The sequence below is a fragment of the Carcharhinus amblyrhynchos genome, chromosome 12, assembly GCF_965287045.1.
Source record: "Carcharhinus amblyrhynchos chromosome 12, sCarAmb.v2.hapA, whole genome shotgun sequence".
Classification (NCBI taxonomy): domain Eukaryota; kingdom Metazoa; phylum Chordata; class Chondrichthyes; order Carcharhiniformes; family Carcharhinidae; genus Carcharhinus; species Carcharhinus amblyrhynchos.
Window position 1 is genome coordinate 52,434,479 of NC_137335.1, and position 18,636 is coordinate 52,453,114.

Consider the following 18,636-nt stretch of genomic DNA (forward strand, 5'->3'; position numbering starts at 1 on the left):
CTATCTGCTGACTACGAGAAAGCACTATTGCACGTGCACCCTGATCTTCCACTACACTATGTATAACAGTCACACCACCTCCCCCAACTCCCCTGGATTGTCCCTACCTGCCCCCCACACCAATTGTGGTCCCACACAATCCGGGCAATCCTTGATCGACCCTCTTATTATGCCCCTTTCTTTGCTTCCCCCATTCATCCCCCTCCCTCCAGCCTATTGCCACCCCCCTATACTCCCACCTGCTCTGAGTAGCTGCCTCTGTTCACCCTACTCTGGTCGATCACACCGTGGTGATCCCCAATTGCAGAGTGTGCCACCCCCATGTACTGCCTGTCCTTCATACCTCACCCCTCTTCTTAGGCCCTTTTCCTTAGCACTGCCTGGTGCTCGGTGGGCACTGACAGATTGACAGGTTGACAGTGCCAGGGTAATGGTGAGCAGTGCCAGTGTGAAAGGCTGGCACTACCAGGGTCTCAAGGGGCCTCAATGGCCTCCATTCCCACTGGCAAGGCCATCACGTCTGGTCCCCATTGGCAGGGGACCATTCGTAATCCTTACTGGTGAGGACCGCCACCGACGAGTCCATTAAGGCAAGTGAGCCCAGATGATTGTATCCCAGGCTGAGTAATCTTTCAAATTAAACTTATGAATATTAAAATCAGCCTTATGTACTTCCCGGGTATGAGGCTGATTACGCTTGCTTAACAAGGGCAGTAATAACGTGAGAGGCGAGAAATGGGGCACGAATACAATTTTCCGCTTCTCTTGCAATCTTATCAGCTCGCCACGCCAATCAACTGGCTTGAGGAGCTGGTAAGGTTGCCCCTTAAGTTTTTATATGGCTGGTCTAGTTCAGTTTCTGGTCATTGGTAACCCACAGGTTGTTGACATTGGCACACAAATCCCAAAAGCAATTTTTTTTATGGGTGAAAAATGAAATTTTTGTCACAGGAGTCATGAAGGTGCAGGTGCAGCAGGTGGTCATGAAAGCGAATGGGATGCTGGCCTTCATAGCGAGGGGGATTGAATATAAAAGTAGGGAGGTCTTGCTGCAGCTGTATAGGGCATTGGTGAGGCCGCAGCTGGAGTACTGTGTGCAGTTTTGGGCGCCGCACCTGCGCAAGGATATTTTAGCCCTGGAGGGAGTGCAGAGGAGGTTTACTAGGCTGATACCGGAGTTGAGGGGATTGAGCTATGAGGAGAGGCTGAATAAACTAGGCTTGTACTCGTTAGAGTTTAGAAGAATGAGGGGAGATCTCATTGAGACGTATAAGATGATGAATGGGATGGATAGGATAGAGGTGGAGAGACTCTTCCCGCTCAAAAAAGACAGTAGGACTAGGGGGCACAGCCTCAAGATAAAGGGGAGGCGGTTTAGAACGGAGTTGAGGAGGAACTTCTTCACTCAAAGGGTGGTGAATCTCTGGAATTCTCTGCCCGTTGAAGTGGTGGAGGCTGCCTCGCTAAATATTTTTAAGAAGCGGGTTGATGGGTTCTTGATAAGAGAGGGGATTAAGGGTTATGGGGAGAGGGCGGGAAAGTGGAACTGAGCCACAACAGATCAGCCATGATCTTATTGAATGGCGGGGCAGGCTCGAAGGGCTAGATGGCCTACTCCTGCTCCTATTTCTTATGTTCTTATGTTCTTATGAATCTAGGTCTGTCTATACTGAGTTCCATTGTGTCAAGCAACACACAAAGTTCATACATCCTTCTCAGCTGAATGATCAGGGCCAGCTATTGGTTGGCTGAATGTGCAACCAAAAGCCCAGCAGAGGGCAAAGCTAGTCCGTGTTCCACCTAGCCTCCAACTCTTCAACACGGGATGTCCCTGTTAAACTGCAGCTGCATTCATATTATAAGGATGTTGTTGCTGACTGCCAGTTCTGCAATAGGAAACAAAGGATATTGAACTTTAGTGCCGAGAGAGGACTCCCAGGGTTTACCAATGCAGCATCGACGTCCTTCGTCATGGAGATTGGGCCACTTCCTTATTGAGTCTGACTCAGGTATTGGTGTGCGAAATATCTCTGAAAACATGTGTGAAGAACCTTTCTCTCTCTACTCCCTCTTCACAGAGCTTCCCCTTCTGCATTCTCTGCTTCAACTCTCGATCCTGCTCAGCATTCACAGGCACTGACATGACACATCCTATACTTGTTGGGATTTAGGGCTGTATTTTATGCTCACATAAGATCCAGATGATGGCCATTAAGGCAAGTGAGCCCAGGCGATTGTGTCCCAGACCGTCAGGAGCGACCCCACCTTGGCCATTGGCATGACCTCGGTTGCATTTTATGTGGGGAAGTGGGGAGGAGAAGGGTGTCAGGCAATTAAATAATTGTTGGAGGGCTGGCATGCTTTTAAAGGATACCTGCTCACCCTCAGAAGCTGCTGGTCAATCAGAGGGCCAGCAGTTTAACAACTTCAGCTGCGCCAATGGAAGTGCTGACCATTGCTTTAGGCCTGTGGGAACTGGAGTGAGTCAGGGAGGCAATGGCGATGGAGAAGGCTGTGAGGGGAAAAGTTGTCACCACAGAAAAAATCATGGAAACAGAAAGGAGAAGCTGTTTGAGAAGGGGAAAAACAGAAACAGAAGGGGAAAGAAGAAAAAGATAAAAGGGGGGGCATAGGGGGATTTCTGGCCACGCTCGCCCGAAGGCCAGAAGCTCCTACTCAAGGTCAATGGACCTTTCCATGGTCCACGGTTCCCCGCTATGATTCCTGTGGCAGGAAGATTGGGAAAATTCACCCCAAAGTGCATAAATTCATCAATATTAATAAATTCACTTCAAATCCTGCCTACTTGTTTGGTAGGTTGGTACATTTTGTTTTAATGTTTTAACCAAGCAAGCCAGAGATCTTTTAAATCTCACTCCCCCGCAAAGGTTGCAGTAATGCACCGTTGCCATAACGCACTGCATGTGAAAACAAAATGGCTGCTAGACAAACAAAATGGCTGCTTGACCTGGAATAAAATATTACAACTCACAGAAGATTCATGATATTTGTCTGAACCTGCCTCATTGTGATTTTTTTTATCATATCTAGATAAGGAAAAAATATATATTTGTCACTCTCCAACGTGTCCACAGGGTGTCCCATGCAACGGGCTATTAGTCAAGATATAAATATCTGTTAAAATATTTCCTTAACTCCATTCATTCCAAATATATTCATAAGATAAGACAGAGATCAGACTTTGTTCAGTACGCACACGCTGATTTCAAATTCTGATCCTACCTTACGACTGTCAGAAACAAAAAAAATTAAAGAGAAGGTCTTTGAAAAGCACATTGCACATTCCTAAAAATCCACTTCAATTGGCAAATGTGAGAGCATCTTCATTTTCTTTAACTAAGCAGTTATCATTAACTTCTACCAAGGCTTCAGTGGAATAAAATCTGTGGGATACTGCAGCTTTATACACAAAGTGAAAATACTCGCAAGGAATGAAAACTGTTTGAAAGATAACAGTTTAAAATACCGCAGTGGAGGAAGCTTCCTGTTAATATTAAAAGAAAGGGTGCTGTGAAATGTTTTCTTTCTAGCTCAGGTATATCAATACTGTCACTAATCAGTTTAAACTATGCCCTTTTATGTTTCTTCATTCCCTTTTAGCTTTTTATACAATTCTTTGATGTAACAAGAGCAGGTTTGACCAGACTTCACTATAACTGGAAAACACTTGAAGAACTGAAGCCCATTCTGTATATTTAAAATTCATATGCTTATATATGCCTTTCTTCTGCACTTGAACATTTTACAATATTCCTCTCTGCTGTCTACACCAACATACATCAAGACCATTTGTCCAAACCTTTCTTGCTCATAAATATACAAAGGTGCCTTAAACTTACCACTACCACAGTTCAGTCTATTCAGAGCCGTGGCTTCATTTTTTGATCAATCTGTAATTTATAAAAGATTGAACGATAAAAGGAAAGCAACTCTTCCACTACACTGTGTACAGATTATTTTGTATAAGCTACGACTGTGTGTCCAAAACCTTTTACCTTCACTTAGGGCACCTATTTTGCTCGTGTAAAGTTAAAGAACAATAATTTTACTCAACAGTTAACATACAGCCTTCAAGCTTAGTGGGAAGATTTGTTTAATTTTGTTCAGAGAAATATATACCCTCAGTATGCTTAAAAATCATACCATTTGCAATGCTCAATAACTTTTCTTCAATTTAAATTATCCTACCGAAACCTGAATTATGCTGACGATACTTTTAAATGCAGAAAATGATACTATTATAGTTGAATGTGCATTAACATAAAATGGACTGGGATGCAATTATTTAAAGCTCCCAGTTTGCTCACATTTATATCGGCTCATTTATTAATCATTTTGTTATGGATTGTGAAAAAGGTAAGGTAAGTGATTTTCTTTATAGAGTATGTTATATCTCCCAGTGCTAATTTAACTCCCCCTAAACACACATATTCAGCCATATGGCATATGCCTTTTTGATACAATTTTATGTGTTAATCTGTATTACTATATTTTCAGTTCATTAACCGAAAGGATGCATGAACCAAAACCTATTTAGCCAATGAGTTGTTGCAGCTTAAACTACCAAAGAGGTCACACAAAGGGTACTTCAATGCTGTACGATACACAATTACGGTAAGATACTGAAAGGAAAAGAAAGAACATGTTGAAGGAAAGCATCAGTGAAAGACTTCTGTCGTCAAAGTTAAGAACATCACGAATTTGGATGAATTATTTGAGTACTTTTAATTTTAGAGCCATTTGTGTCGCAGATGGGGATGCCAGTTATGAGAAAAGAAGGCTTCTGATATGTTTTTTTGTTCTCGGCAGCAGCATGGAATACTCCAAGGTCAGCCCTAGTGTAGGTTAGAGGATAGTAACGTTCCTGCCGTACTAGTTCAGCAAAATGCCTCCGTGTTATTCTGTGAATTTATTTTCAATGGGAGCTTGTTAAGATTATCTAAACCTATTTTACTTAGAACTCTTAGAGACATAGAAAGAGGAAGTTTTTATCCCCATCAGTCCTAAACTGAAGTTAAGCCTAGTGCTGAGAAGCAGAGGCACAACGTTTGTTATTCCACCCAATCCCACCACTATTTTACTGAATATGGTCTGGGGTGGTGTGAACAATCAGTCAAGGTAAAACACAAAAAAATTGAAGTGAAGATATCTCAGTGGGTATATCATTCTATTTGATTTGATTTGATTTGATTTATTGCCACATGTATGAGTGTACAGTGAAAAGTATTGCTTCTTGTGTGCTATACAGACAAAGCATACCATCCGTAGAGAAGGAAATGAGTGAGTGCAGAACATAGTGTTACATTCATAGCTAGGGTGTAGAGAAAGATTGACTTAATACGAGGTAGTTCCATTCAAAACTCACAGAGCAGGAAAGAAGCTGCTCTTGAGTCGGTTGGTACGTGACCTCAGACTTTTGTATCTTTTTGCCGACAGAAAAAGGTGGAAGAGAGAAGGCCCGGGGTGCGTGGCGTCCTTAATTATGCTGGCTGCTTGCCGAGGCAGTAGGAAGTGTAGACAGAGTCAATGGATGGGAGGTTGGTTTGTATGATGGATTGGGCTATATTCACAACCTTTTGTAATTTCTTGCAGTCTTGGGCAGAGCAGGAGACATTCCAAGCTGGGATGTAACCAGAAAGAATGTTTTCAATGGTGCATTTGTAAAAGTTGATGAGAGTCGTAGCCAAATTTCCTTAGTCTGTGGGTTCCTAAGGAAATAGAGGAGGATTAGAGAAGTGCACAAAGTAGAAGTGTTTTACATCGTATTCAAGGGGGTCACACGGTGGCTCAATGGTTTGCATTACTGCCTCACAGCACCAGGAACCCTGGTTCAATTCCAGCTTTCGGTGGAGTTTGCACATTGTCCCTGTGTCTGCGTGTGTTTCCTCCGGTTTTCTCCCACAGTCCAAAGATGTGCAGGTTAGGTTGACTGACTAGGCTAAATTGCCATTTGGTGTCTAAAGGTGGTTAGGATAGGTGAATGTCATGGTGAAGATGGAGCCATCCTTAAACTGTCCACAGGTCAGGGCAATCATATCTGGACATGCCTGGGCAGATCGACATCTGGAGACCGTATGATTCATGAGGGAATCTGCAACAGTCTCTAAAGTCATAAATTGAAAGCACTTTGAGGACAGGGAGGGCCCTGTCAAGACTGTGAAGTTGACTGCTATCTTGAATTTTTGCCAGCACTTTTTTCTGAAGAATAGCATGAGATATCTGTCAAATCACACAAACTGTACATTGGCATTACAGAAATGATAGATGCACTGTTTTCTCCAATCAGGAATGTCATTAATTTCTCGATGGAAGACAGATAACAAATGCAAAGCCGGAATGTTGGATGTAAATAGTGTGCCCCAAAGAACAGCAATCTCATTACCATTGTGACAAATCTATGTAAATGCCTTCAACATAAGAGTAACAAATAAATTGTGACAAAATTCTTATTACTCTATGGCACTGCTCATTGATTACCTGTAAGGACTCCTAATCATTATTTTGTAAATTGAGTTTGTGTCTTTATATGGTCTTTTTGTGAATAGAACTCCCACTCACCTGACGAAGGGGCAGCGCTCCGAAGGCTTTTGCTATCAAATAAACCTGTTGGATTTTAACCTGGTGTTGTGAGACTTCTTACTGTGTTTACCCCAGTCCAATGCCGGCATCTCCACATCATGACTGCTCAATTCACCAGTGTTTCCCTGTAACTTTGGATTCCAACACCTCACATTGCTGCATAACTGGTCATCTCAGATGGCGTGCTACTTTAGACTGGCTATTATAACTTCACTGATCCATAAGGGTCATTGCATAAGACTAGAGGCTGACATACCAAATGGATGAGCTGTGCTGGCCTCCAGAATGTCAAATTCAACTTCACTGGGGAGGGGGGGTGTGGTTTAATGGTCAGGACCACATCAGCAATGTTTGCCTGACTGGTCTGTTGGTGCTGCCCCTCTTCCTTTTATACCCAAGAGAATGTTTAAGGGGAAATTTGTAAGCATTGATCATTGAATTCCATGGAAAAAGATGATCCAAAAACAGTGGTAATAAAATTAACAGGAACAATGGTGAAGGGTTTTATGGAGCCTTCAGGATTGGGAAATGTGGTGTGCAGGGTGACTGAATGAGACAGGATGTGAGATTTTGATTTTCCAGGGGCAGGTTGAGATGCAACGATCAAGTCCGTAGCATACTTCAGGTGTGTTAAGCTTCACACCATTGTGTGGAGGTTTCCCAATTGTTACATATTCGCATGCCATGAATTCTCTGTAGAACTTGTAAAACTTTTTTAAAATTACATCCTACCTTCAAGATAAAATCAGCAACATATAAGAGTCCCATGGCACCCAGCTGGCAGTCGTTTAAAAATCATATTTAACAGTTCGCTTTGTGCAATTGTCTCAGAGGTCAGCAGTTTTCCTTGTTGAACCCTGTAGCATAAGGGAGGGGAGCAGGAGAATGGCCGCTTGCATGGAGGACTGGCAAGGGTGGGTCACTGGTTAGCAGAAGTGTGGATTGAGGTCAGAAGCATGGAGGGACTGAAAGATGGATTCAATGGAGGACTGAGGGTGAGGTTGGGAGCATGGAGGAATGGAAGAGGGAAGGGCCTGATGTGCTGGGTATGGTGGGATGTAGTGGGAACAGTCAGTCGAAGTAAGGTATGTATGTCCATGTAAGGGTGTTGGCTGAAAAAATTGGCTGACTTTGAGTTCACCGATCACCTTTCAGTTATCCCTGCTGAAAGTTATCTTGGACAATATCCTTTACAGCATAGAAAGGGAGGCCAGCTGAGCCATGCCCCACTGAGTGACAAATACAATATTAGATACGAACTAGAATATTCAATAAAGAGTGAACTCAAGGATATATGGGTCCAGAACTTCTGATTTCTGGATGGTCATACCCCAGGGGTATCCTCCAAGATGTACTATGGGACCCCTTGCAAGTCCTGACACATTGATCACGTAAGAATTGCCCTGGAAAATTGGGGACTTCCAATGGACAATTCCCTTTGTGGCTGGAATCCTCTGAAAATGTCTCTAATTCTGAGTTAGAGTCAAAGACTTTGGATAATATCAACTTAGTTGCCCAGCAAAAGTTGGAAGGATTCAAGCACAAGACTAGGGCAGAAGTACACTCCGCCTACCTTCATGGCCTCTACCAGTAACAAGCACAACAAGCTGCAGAATACATGAAACTGTAGTTGTTGCATGAAGTCAGAGGCATCAGACGCAGAGGTTCTGCAACAATTGGACAGCTTTGCAGAAAATCTCTGGGTTCCTGGGGCCCAGGAAAATTGACAGCTGTGGTGGGGTGTTGAATGAAGCATGCAAGAGGAATTCTGTCGTGTCTTGGGATTTATTTGATCATGTTTCCACAGAAAGGATTTGGGAAAGAAAGAGTTACTTTAACTGTTATGTTACAAAGCTAGGTGTATTCAATTAGTTTTAAAAAGGCATTCAGATGAAAGGTAGTGACAATCCTTAAAATAAAGCAATTTGATAGATTGTCTTGGTAATCAAAAAAAACAGCTACCTCCCATGGTTTTGGGAAGTATCTGGGTTCCAGATGCTTGGCCAGGGGTTTTTGGCAGGTCTAACTTTCTGGCTGTGAATCCAAGGAGATAAAAATAGAGACAGATTTTGAACAAGAGCCACAGGAGCAAGCTTTGGTCAAGATCAGATAGAAATGCTTTTTTATAGCGTCTTTCGCATTCTCGAGACATTCCGAAGCATATCACATCAAATGAAATGTTTTTGAAGTGTAGATGCTGTGGTGTGTAGGCCAATGTAGCATACAATTCACAAACAGCAAGGTCCTACAAATGGCAACAAAATAAATCAGATAATCTATTTTGGTGCTGTTAGTTAAAGGTTCGCTAGAATTCCCCTCTTCTTTCAATTGTGAAAGGAACTCTCCTCTATCTACCAATCCTAGCTAAAACATCTCATCTGAAAAGTCAGCACATTCAATGCTGTAGCACTGACTCACTGTTACATTGAAGTGTCAGCTTAGATTACATGCTCAAATTTTTTTTCGAATGGGTCTTGAACCTACATCCTTCTAACTCACAGGCGAGAGTGCTGCAACTGAACTGAGACAGACACCTAGAAGGGAAACGGCAGGAGAGCAGTTTGGAGCTTTTTTGTTTAAAATCAATCAAAGCAGCGATGTAAAAAAGAAAAGCATATTCCCCTTTATTCTGCATTACGTTGCACTCACTGAATGAACTGACTCCAAAAGTAACTGTTCTGTGAGCCCATTTCCTGTGAGGTAAAGTATTTTAACTATTCATGTCAGCCGATTACACCAGGTGTTTTCTGAGACTGTCTTCAAAAGGTTTGGAGAAGATACTTAAAGCAAGATCCTAAGCAGGTAACAGTGATTTAAAATTCCTATATCTATCCGTGGGCATCATATTTTTCATCAATGTCCTTCAATGGTTGCTGAGGTTTTCTCAGTGAAGTTTATATTATGTGCTACATTTCATTTCAAATTGATTTATTGTATTCCAGAAGCAAGCACAATTGATACAAGGGAACTGTTATAGTTTTACAAACTGCTTGAAAAAAAATGCATTTTTACAATTACTTACCCCCAGGAGGCATCCTTATTGCTGCAAGATCACTTGTTATATATCCTTGACTATTGGAGGCATTTACTTGCATAGTGTAGTTGGAATAGGGAAGTAGTCTTCTAATGGTTACCCATACATCAGCTTCTGAACTCTTGTATAATCTCTGGGTTAAGCGCCTGATGGAATATCTATATTTATCTATAAAAGAGGTAAATGATATAGTCAGGTCTTTTACAAAGTGGAAAGTTTTGTCTTTCAACAATGAATATGTAGTGTGTTAAGATCTCCATAAAGGCCAATAACTTTCAAAAGAAAGGAATTCTCACAAAACCAATGGAAAGAAAATTGACAGACAAATATTGACTTTTACTGTAACAAATTAACTGAAATCAATATAATGCAAACATTGGTTAATAGTTGAAGAATATTGCAAATAAAAAGGTAGGTTTCACTTTAAATAGTTGATACAACAACGACACACTTGAAATAGCTACAAGCACTCATTACTTGTTGCACAAATGTGGCATCATGAACAGTTTCAGTCTTTCAAACTTTGCCTCTGTTCTATAAGATCACATACTTCCCACTCAATTGTTATGACCCTCAAAGCAGCAGTATTCCATCTGAAATCCCTGGATATAGTTAACACTGGATAAGGCACATGTTATAGATCCTTTCTCACGTGGGTCATGATAGTCCCAATAGTACAGATTCCCCAGAGACTCCCTTCTGCAATTTCCTTCAGACTTTTAAATGGTCTGGTGGACTCTGACAACATTGAAACAGCAAGAGTGATCTTGTCCATTCCACAGATCCATCACCCTTTCTGTCTTAAGCTGTCTGTCTTTTCTATCTGCATAACACCCCAGCTGCAGGACCAGAAAAGTTGAAGAGCAGCCAAAAGTCCATTCACTTTGGGTAGAAGATCCAAGCCACAGACTCTGCTATATTCCCAGAACCTGGCTTCAATGCCAGGATTTAACCTAAACTGCTAAACAGAAAATTGACCCATTTGTGGAGACCCCTTGTTTGTTTGCATTCACACAAATTCTGTATGCTCTGCCACAAACAGGCTGGAATCCCACTACTGCAATTTCCTTACTATTTACCTTTTTGTTTCTTAGTTTTTCATCCCCATGGCAACCTCAGGTCACAAGGGTGTTTCCTGGCTGATGTAATGACCAGGAAACCAATGATCTCCCTTTCACTTTGGTCTTAAAGAGAAATCGCACAACAAGAAAATCTACTTTTCCAAAGAACATTGTCTTGATTCCAGAAATGTAACTGGGGATTAACTTACTTTTTAATAAATAAAAACAGAATATATTCAAAATAGTTTGTAGGTTTGGCAGCATGTATGGAGACAGAAACATAGTAAACGTTTATTTTTAAAGTTGTTTCTCCCTCCACAGGGGCTGCAAGTTTAATATTTCAGGTAGTTTGGGGTGGCACGGTGGCACAAGTGGTTTGCATCGCTGCCTCAAAACGCTAAGGACCTGAGTTCGATTCCTGGCTTGAGTCACTGAACGTGTGGAGTCTGCATATTCTCCCCATGTCTGTGTGTGTTTCCTCTGGATGCTCTGGTTTCCTCCCACAGCCTGAAAGACGTGCTGATTCGGTGCATTGGCCATGCTAAATTCTCCCCCAGTGTACCTGAACAGGCACCAGAGTGTGGTGATTAGGGGATTTTCACAGTAACTTCATTGTAGTGTTAATGTAAGCCTACATGTGACTAATAAATAAGTTTTTTTTACTTTTAGAGTGCTCCATTATTCTGCACATTTAGATTAAAGAGAACAAAGAACAAAAAAAAATTAGGGAACAGGAACAGGCCCTTTGGCTCTCCAAGCCTGCACCGACCATGCTGAACTAAAACCCCAAAGAACAAAAAAATGTACAGCACAGGAACAGGTTAGTTAAAATATTGATCCAGCTTTCTCTATCTATTTCTTTTGTTTATCAGTATCACAAATAGACTTAGATTAACACTGCAATGAAGTTACTGTGAAAATCCCTTTGTCGCCACATTCTGGTACCTGTTCAAGTAACCGAGGGAGAATTTAGCTCGGCCAATGCACCTAACCAGCACATCTTTCGACTATAGGAGGAAACCGGAGCACACGGAGGAAACCCATGCAGGCACGGAGAGAATGTGCAGGCTCTGCATAGACAGTGATGGGAATCGAATCCGGGTCCCTGGTGTGTGAGGTAGCGGTGCTAACTGCTTTATAACTGAAACAATGTTGTACTCCTGCCAACAACAGAAAGAACGAGTAGCATATTACTTAAATATGATAATATCTCATAATTACATTTTTGATATCATCACAGACTGAGTGTATTCCAAAACTTGCAAATACATTGTAAGGCAGGATCTGGCGGAAAAGAGACTCCAAAATACCTTCAGTTTTAGGTTTAGAAATTTGGTTACCCTGGCAGTGATGCAGGAAGTAATCACCGAAGAAATAAGCCAAAGACACAACAAATTTTGATTTCCAGGTCACATCTAAACGAGGCTCGCAAATTGTGGAAACCAGCTGGGTATAGCCAGGGACAGGTCAAAGCAGCAATTCAAACAGGAGGGAGGCAATCATGAGGCAGCAAGCAGTGGCTGGTGGTAATTCAGTGATAGAGAGATTGGTTCAGCATGAGCCTCTCCATCTTTAATAATGGCGATAAATACATTGCTAATCAACTTGGGGAACGTGACTTGCACAGCACACATTTTTTTTCTCAGTTAACATGTATAAAATTAAATCCGAATCCAAGATGTATGAAACAATTCTCAGATTTAGTTGATGGTAGTACACATAAAATTACGAGCCTGTCATGTACATTGCAAATTATATGTCTTATGTGGACCAAATAATTGCAAACTTGTGAGGAATTTGTTAATACAACAAAATATTATGTAATTCCATTTTGTTTAATTGTCTTCTGATTCTTGTTGTGCATTGCCCGTTTACTGCCAGGGCAAAATTTATGAGATCTTACACCTAACCACGTGTTTCTCCGCATTCTACCCTAGTTGCAAGAATGCATGAAGTGGTCAGCTGCTTTAGTAGTAAAGGAATTCTTTGGCTGTCATCTTGTGGCAGCCAAATCCCAAGTTGGACCAGCTGCAAGCTTGTGCAGAACCATAAGTAATCTTGCCTTGCATCCCTCTGGCCACATGTGCAGATGTCAGCCGGGGTAGGCTGGAGGGTATGCATGTATTGCTATCCTGAGAGATGGCATGCATATCTGAGCGCATTCCAGACACGTCCCATGGCTGGGCATTACTCTGCTAACCACTGAGCTTGAAAGGGATAAAATGACTGATGACTCTGAAATGCTGGCAGAGCCAGATGTATTGGCTGTGCCCAATCTTCCCCTTACATGGCAAGATGAAGAACAGCAGATCAATCAAATGAACAGCATGTAGGTTTAATGACATAATTAACTATCAAATGACAGAAGATGCAATAAAATGAAAAGCAGAATTCCATGATGACCCGACCTGTTGGCTGGCAGACTTCATTGTCATAAGTGTTTGTTTGGTGGACTTGGCTCTCAGTAAATGGTGTCGTGGGCATGGATGTATTATCAGCATTGAAGATAACTACAAATAAAACAGTGCTGACTTCATCCAAATCATTTGACAAAAACTGTCCGATTTTACAGAAACAATTTTGGAGGTCCTTCAGAAAACAAAGACTTCCTTTAGGAAGTCAGGGCCACCACCTTGCCATTGAAATGAATTCTGTTTTGCCTGTGACTCGAATATGAGAACAGATCAAGAGAAGTTTGCTCAGCGTCAGGCATGGTAAATGGACTGTATTCTGGGAGAACATTTTCGTTCAGGAATGGACATTAAAATGGTTGCTGAGGGTAAGAGAGGTTTTGAAATTTCTATATAGACTCAGAACTATTTCAAGACTCTGGAAAGTTCCTAATTGAATGAGCATGGGTAGGGTGACACCTTTAATGGACATACTCCAACAAAATCATTTGTGGAATTCAGACCTCCTGATATTTGTGGATTAACCCAAATTTAAAATCAATGGGCCCCCAAGATGGAATTTTCACAAAAAAAAATTAACTAAGGGGGTGATCTTACCAAAAAAGTTCGAAGTGGCAAACAAACATGAAAATGGGGGAGAATTGTGCCTTCCTTTTGGTTGAGCTCCCAGATGCAATCATATGCGCTTTGGAAAAGAAATGAGGTAAAGTGTCATTCTTGCCAGTAGGGGGAGTGACTAGCACCTATTCACGCAGAGAAGCCAGCTGCTAAACTGTAGAGGTGGCATAGCAGAGGCACCATTCTCCCAGTGCTCTGTGTACCAGCGTACAAGGGTGGGAACAATCCGGGAGGTGGGACAATCACATGCCAAAATCGTTAATGAGACTGAAATCAAGTCAATCTCATGCTAATCTGCCTTGTGCCCTTTCTGGGCCAGATCTGGTTTGCACCAGCAGAAAAGGACAGGGAAGATTGCAAACCAATTAGCTTCAGGTGTGAAACCCATCTTTGGACCCACTTGCAATTTTCTTAGATTACTGCCAGGCATATCACAGACTGAAATTTGCAGCACTAGGCTTACTGTCTCTGTGCTTGAAACATAACAAAGAGACCTGTGGAGACTCCAATTATCAGCCATGGGTATGAAGGCTGCCATCCATCCTCCATTAATTATGTAGTGATGGGTTTGGCCTTCAAATTCACCAAAGCAGCCCCTGAGAGGTGTCAAGTGTAACAAATCAGACCATGGCCCAAGCAGCAGAAATTGTCCCTGTCATCAGTACCACCCTATGCATTGTACAACCAAACAGAATCCCTGAGATTTCACTGAATCTTATCCTCCAAAGAACAGCGTCCCCATACTCATCTAAGGAAATGGACAAGTCTATCATACTGTTCAGGGATACAGGGACCACTCAGTTCTCATTGCTGGGAAAAGACCTGACACTTTCTCCAGAAATCTCTGTGACTACAAAGGCACTAATCAATGGGATTGGAAGGGGATGTGTGCCCATTCCCTTCTTTTGGGTCCACTTACAACATGACCTAACCTCTGAGCCAGTTACTGTGGGGGTTGTCCCTAAGCTGCTCATGGCCAGGATCTTTCCGGACTGTGTTGTGGCCCTTCCCCAAGCTCAGCAGGTAAATTTAATTAATGAAGAGCCTAAGTTCAGTTAGATGACGCAGAGACCTGGCTGGCTGAAATATTCATTGGGAATCTGAATGAAGGTATGGAGGCACTCAGCCGAGCCTTCATAATTAAGGCGAGCAGGCAGACTCTGACCTAAGGATATAGTTCAGAATGCCTACTCTCAAACAAAGGCTGCACAGGTTCTAAGATGCTATTACTTGAAAGAAATAGTAGTTATACCAAAATGGAAAACTTCTAAAGGCATGTTCAGGAAAGGAATGAACAGTATTATGTTAGAATGTAGTCCCCTCAGAATACTGCAAGGAAATCCTGTGAATTACCATTCCAATTCCTGAACATGTGGGTGGCCGCGAGATCCAATCCTGTACAACAGGCATTTTGGCAGGCCTCAGCTGAATTCTGCAAGAAATGTCAGGTTGCAGGAAAGCTACAGTCCATAATTAAACCCTTCCCACTCAAACCCTTACCGCCTTTTGGTGAACCTTTTAACAGAATTCTGATAGACAGAATAGGACCTGTACCCACAGCCAGGTCAGGTTATCTGGCTACCCTCTCATTATAGTGGACTTGGACACCTAACTCCATGAGACCCTCAGTCCAAGCTATGATTGAGGGGTTGACCCAGCTCTTTAACCAGTACAACTTGGCAAAAGAGATCCAATTGGAACAGGAAATGAATTTCATGCCCTGCGAGTTCCAGGAGCTTGTACACATCCTAGGTGTAGAAGAGTTGAAATCCACAGCCACAGGGAGCATTAGAGCAGTATCAGCAGACTCTCAAAACCATGATCTGAACATACTGGGCAGGGATTTCCAGCTGCACTTGCCCCAATACTGGAAAATCCCTCCCGAAGTCAATGGACACTTGTGTGGTCTGTGTTCTGCCTGCTATGATTCCCATAGCAGATGGGACAGGGGAAAATTCTGCCCATCACTTCAGTTGGAATGAGTGATCAGGTTTCTTGCTGTTCACCAAAAAAAGTTGACCAAATAAATCCACAAGCTTCAGCCCATTCACATTAATTCATGGGCACGAGGTACAGGGCCCACTTAAGCTAGTAAAAGGGAAATTTCTGGATTCAAGGAGGAAACCTAATTACTGGAGTATGTGTCACATTAACACCTATACTGTGGCCAAAGAGCACTTAAAAGTCATGCAGCAAGTTAAGAAGTATGCAGACTCAAACTCTCCAGGCAGATCTAGTCTTTGTGCTGCTGCCACTACCAAGCGGCCCCTTTGTAGCAACGTTTTGTGGCCCACACAACTTAAAGGTTTAAAATTTATCTATTAGTGTCACAAGTAGACTTAGATTAACACTGCAACGAAGTTACTTTGAAAATACCTTAATCACCACATTCCAGTGCCTGTTGGGGTACACTGAGGGAGAATTTTGCATGGCCAAAGCACCTCATCAGCATGTCTTTTGGATTGTGGGAGGAAACCGGAGCACCCAGAGGAAACCCATGCAGACAAGAGGAGAATGCGCAAACTCCACACAAACAGTGACCTAAGTCAGGAATCAAACCCAGGTCCCTGGAGCTGTGAAGCAGCAGTGCTAACTGCTGTGCTACTGTGCCGCCCTATGTAAACGTAAATTATTTAACTCACACCCTCAAAGGAACAATAGTAAAACCACCTTAACATGCTAAAGAGAATCGTAGTCCAGAACCCAGCCAACCAGTAAGTGTTTGCCAGGAAACAGGGATTTAAGAGGACAGCAGGTTCAACAAGGAAGATCTAGATGAGGAAGAAGGAATGGAAAACTCACAGGCTGAACCCCTGACTGGAAAACACAGAGGTTCTGGGGGATTTAAAACTGTGCTGACCCTTCTAACTGGTGAGCAGAGGAAAGACACCTTGCTGACAGAGTTTAAAGAAGTGTGTGGGGACCAAACAGGATGTGGCTCACTGACTGGTCATGATGTGGATGTAGGAGAACACCTCAAACCAATTAATTTAAACCTTTACAATCTGAGCCCTGACAAGCTGTCTCAAGTCTGCCAAGAAATCCAGTAGAAGCTCCCCCATTGTACTAGTTCCAAATCCAGATGGTTCTAAGAGTTCTGCATTGACTATTGGAAAGTAAATGCAGTGACTTCAGGCCAATTATACAATGCCTTGCATTGAGATCTGCATTGGCCAAGAAGACAACTACATTTGAATCAGCAAAATTGATCTTTTGACCGTTACTGATAAATATGTCTCAGCAGCCTTCTGAAAAATAAGATTGTGAGTGGATTAAACAACTGGATGACCTGCAGATTTACAGTGACACCTGGAAAGATCCCTTAGACTACTTGGAAGCAGTGTTGAGGGACCTAAGAGGAGCTAAATTAGTAGTGAGCTTAATCAAGAGTGAACTTTCAAAAGCTAAAGTAACCTATTTAGAGCATGTGCTAGGACAGGATTTAGTGATGCAAAATACATGTCCCGGTTGACTTCCCCTTTCCCAAAACAAAGTAGTGATTAATGTAATTTATGGGAATGTGTGGATTCCATCAGAAATTTGTCCCAAACTTCAGCACCCTAAGCACTTCAGCAATAAGGGAAGGGACAAGGGTTTCAGCTCTCTCTCATCACCGTCCATAACATGGGACATATATGGATGTCAAGATATGGGTCTTAACATTGTCATGCTCTTTAACTCTGCTGTTGGATCGGGATTTTTCATGGACTACCATGTGCTCTGGCTTGCCCTTCATTAGCCGAACAGTTCAGGTTTTTTTTTCCATCTTTAGCCTTCACATTTTCCTTTGGGCACTTTAGCGATTTTCAACTGTCTTACCAAAACCTTTAATTTTGGTGCTTTTTTTAGATCAGATCTGCATACTTTTTAAAAGTTGGTTTTTAGAGATTTTGGGGTCCTCTAGTGCTGCCATCATGTTGTATGTTGGTTGTGACTGACTAAAGGAATGGTTAAGGAGACATAGATATGTCCAACAATGATTGTATATTGTATGAACTTAATTAATTAAAGATGTGCAAGACTACAGGCATTACTCAATCTAAGCCATGAGTGTTCTCCTTCTAAATTTCTAGTCATTTTACTCTTTCTTTTGTCATTATGTTATTGACATCTCCAGCTTTACACATTAACTCTTTCAACAATGAACACCCTAATAACCACAAGAATCACTTACCAAAAAATTCCTTTCACCTTTTGCAGCCCAAATGCGCCTTTCCCTCAAGAGGGGCAGGCTGTTGTTTCGGGGCAATTCTAACTTAGAGACATTCAGTTATAATCCATCAGATGGTAATTTCATAACATTGAATCTTCAGCCAAGAAAACAAATCTAATGCCTGAACCTCCAGTTCCTCTAGCGTTGAGCAGGGTTACTAATGCAATAGCACAATCATCAGGAAGTTAATGTCAACCTGTCTTATGGTGATCTTAAGTAGAGCTTTAAGCTTTAGAGCATGATATTGAGCACTCTACTGATGCACGTAGCCAATGAACAGGGTGCACAGAGCACGTTGCATGAAGAAATCGTTTAAAACAGCAGGCAACACAAACCTAACATCCTGCCAGCAATGCAATGAATGGGCAAAGGTTAATTCCACACTGTAATGCTTGTTTTTTGAAGATTAGCCAATTTAACCACTTTCATCTTTTTAAATAGAAATACAGGTTCATGTTGTTCCACAACACTGTGAGATGTTCCACATCCAAGCGTTAATGGTCTGGTCAGTTCAAAGATGCAAGCTACAAGCAGCAAGTTACACTCACAGCATGGAAAACCCGAAAGCTGCATTTATATTCTCATAGAAGGTATTTAGTGGTTACAGAGGCCCATGTATCCCTTGGTCTTCTTTTCAACATGTGTTGTTAATATTTGCAGCAGAACATTGAAAATAGCAAGGGCCTGTATGCACAGACA

General features: G+C 42.1%; 1 protein-coding gene across 3 annotated transcripts in view; it reads right to left on the reverse strand.

Annotated features, from left to right (window-relative positions):
* The window catches only part of ush2a (Usher syndrome 2A (autosomal recessive, mild)), an 815,153-nt gene that overhangs the window by 356,061 nt on the left and 440,456 nt on the right, over nt 1-18,636 (reverse strand). For all 3 annotated transcript variants that reach the window (XM_080200528.1, XM_080200527.1, XM_080200526.1), the window contains one exon: nt 9,623-9,802. In XM_080200528.1, coding sequence (XP_080056654.1) covers nt 9,623-9,802 — 180 coding nt within the window. The remainder of the gene's footprint in view (nt 1-9,622; nt 9,803-18,636) is intronic.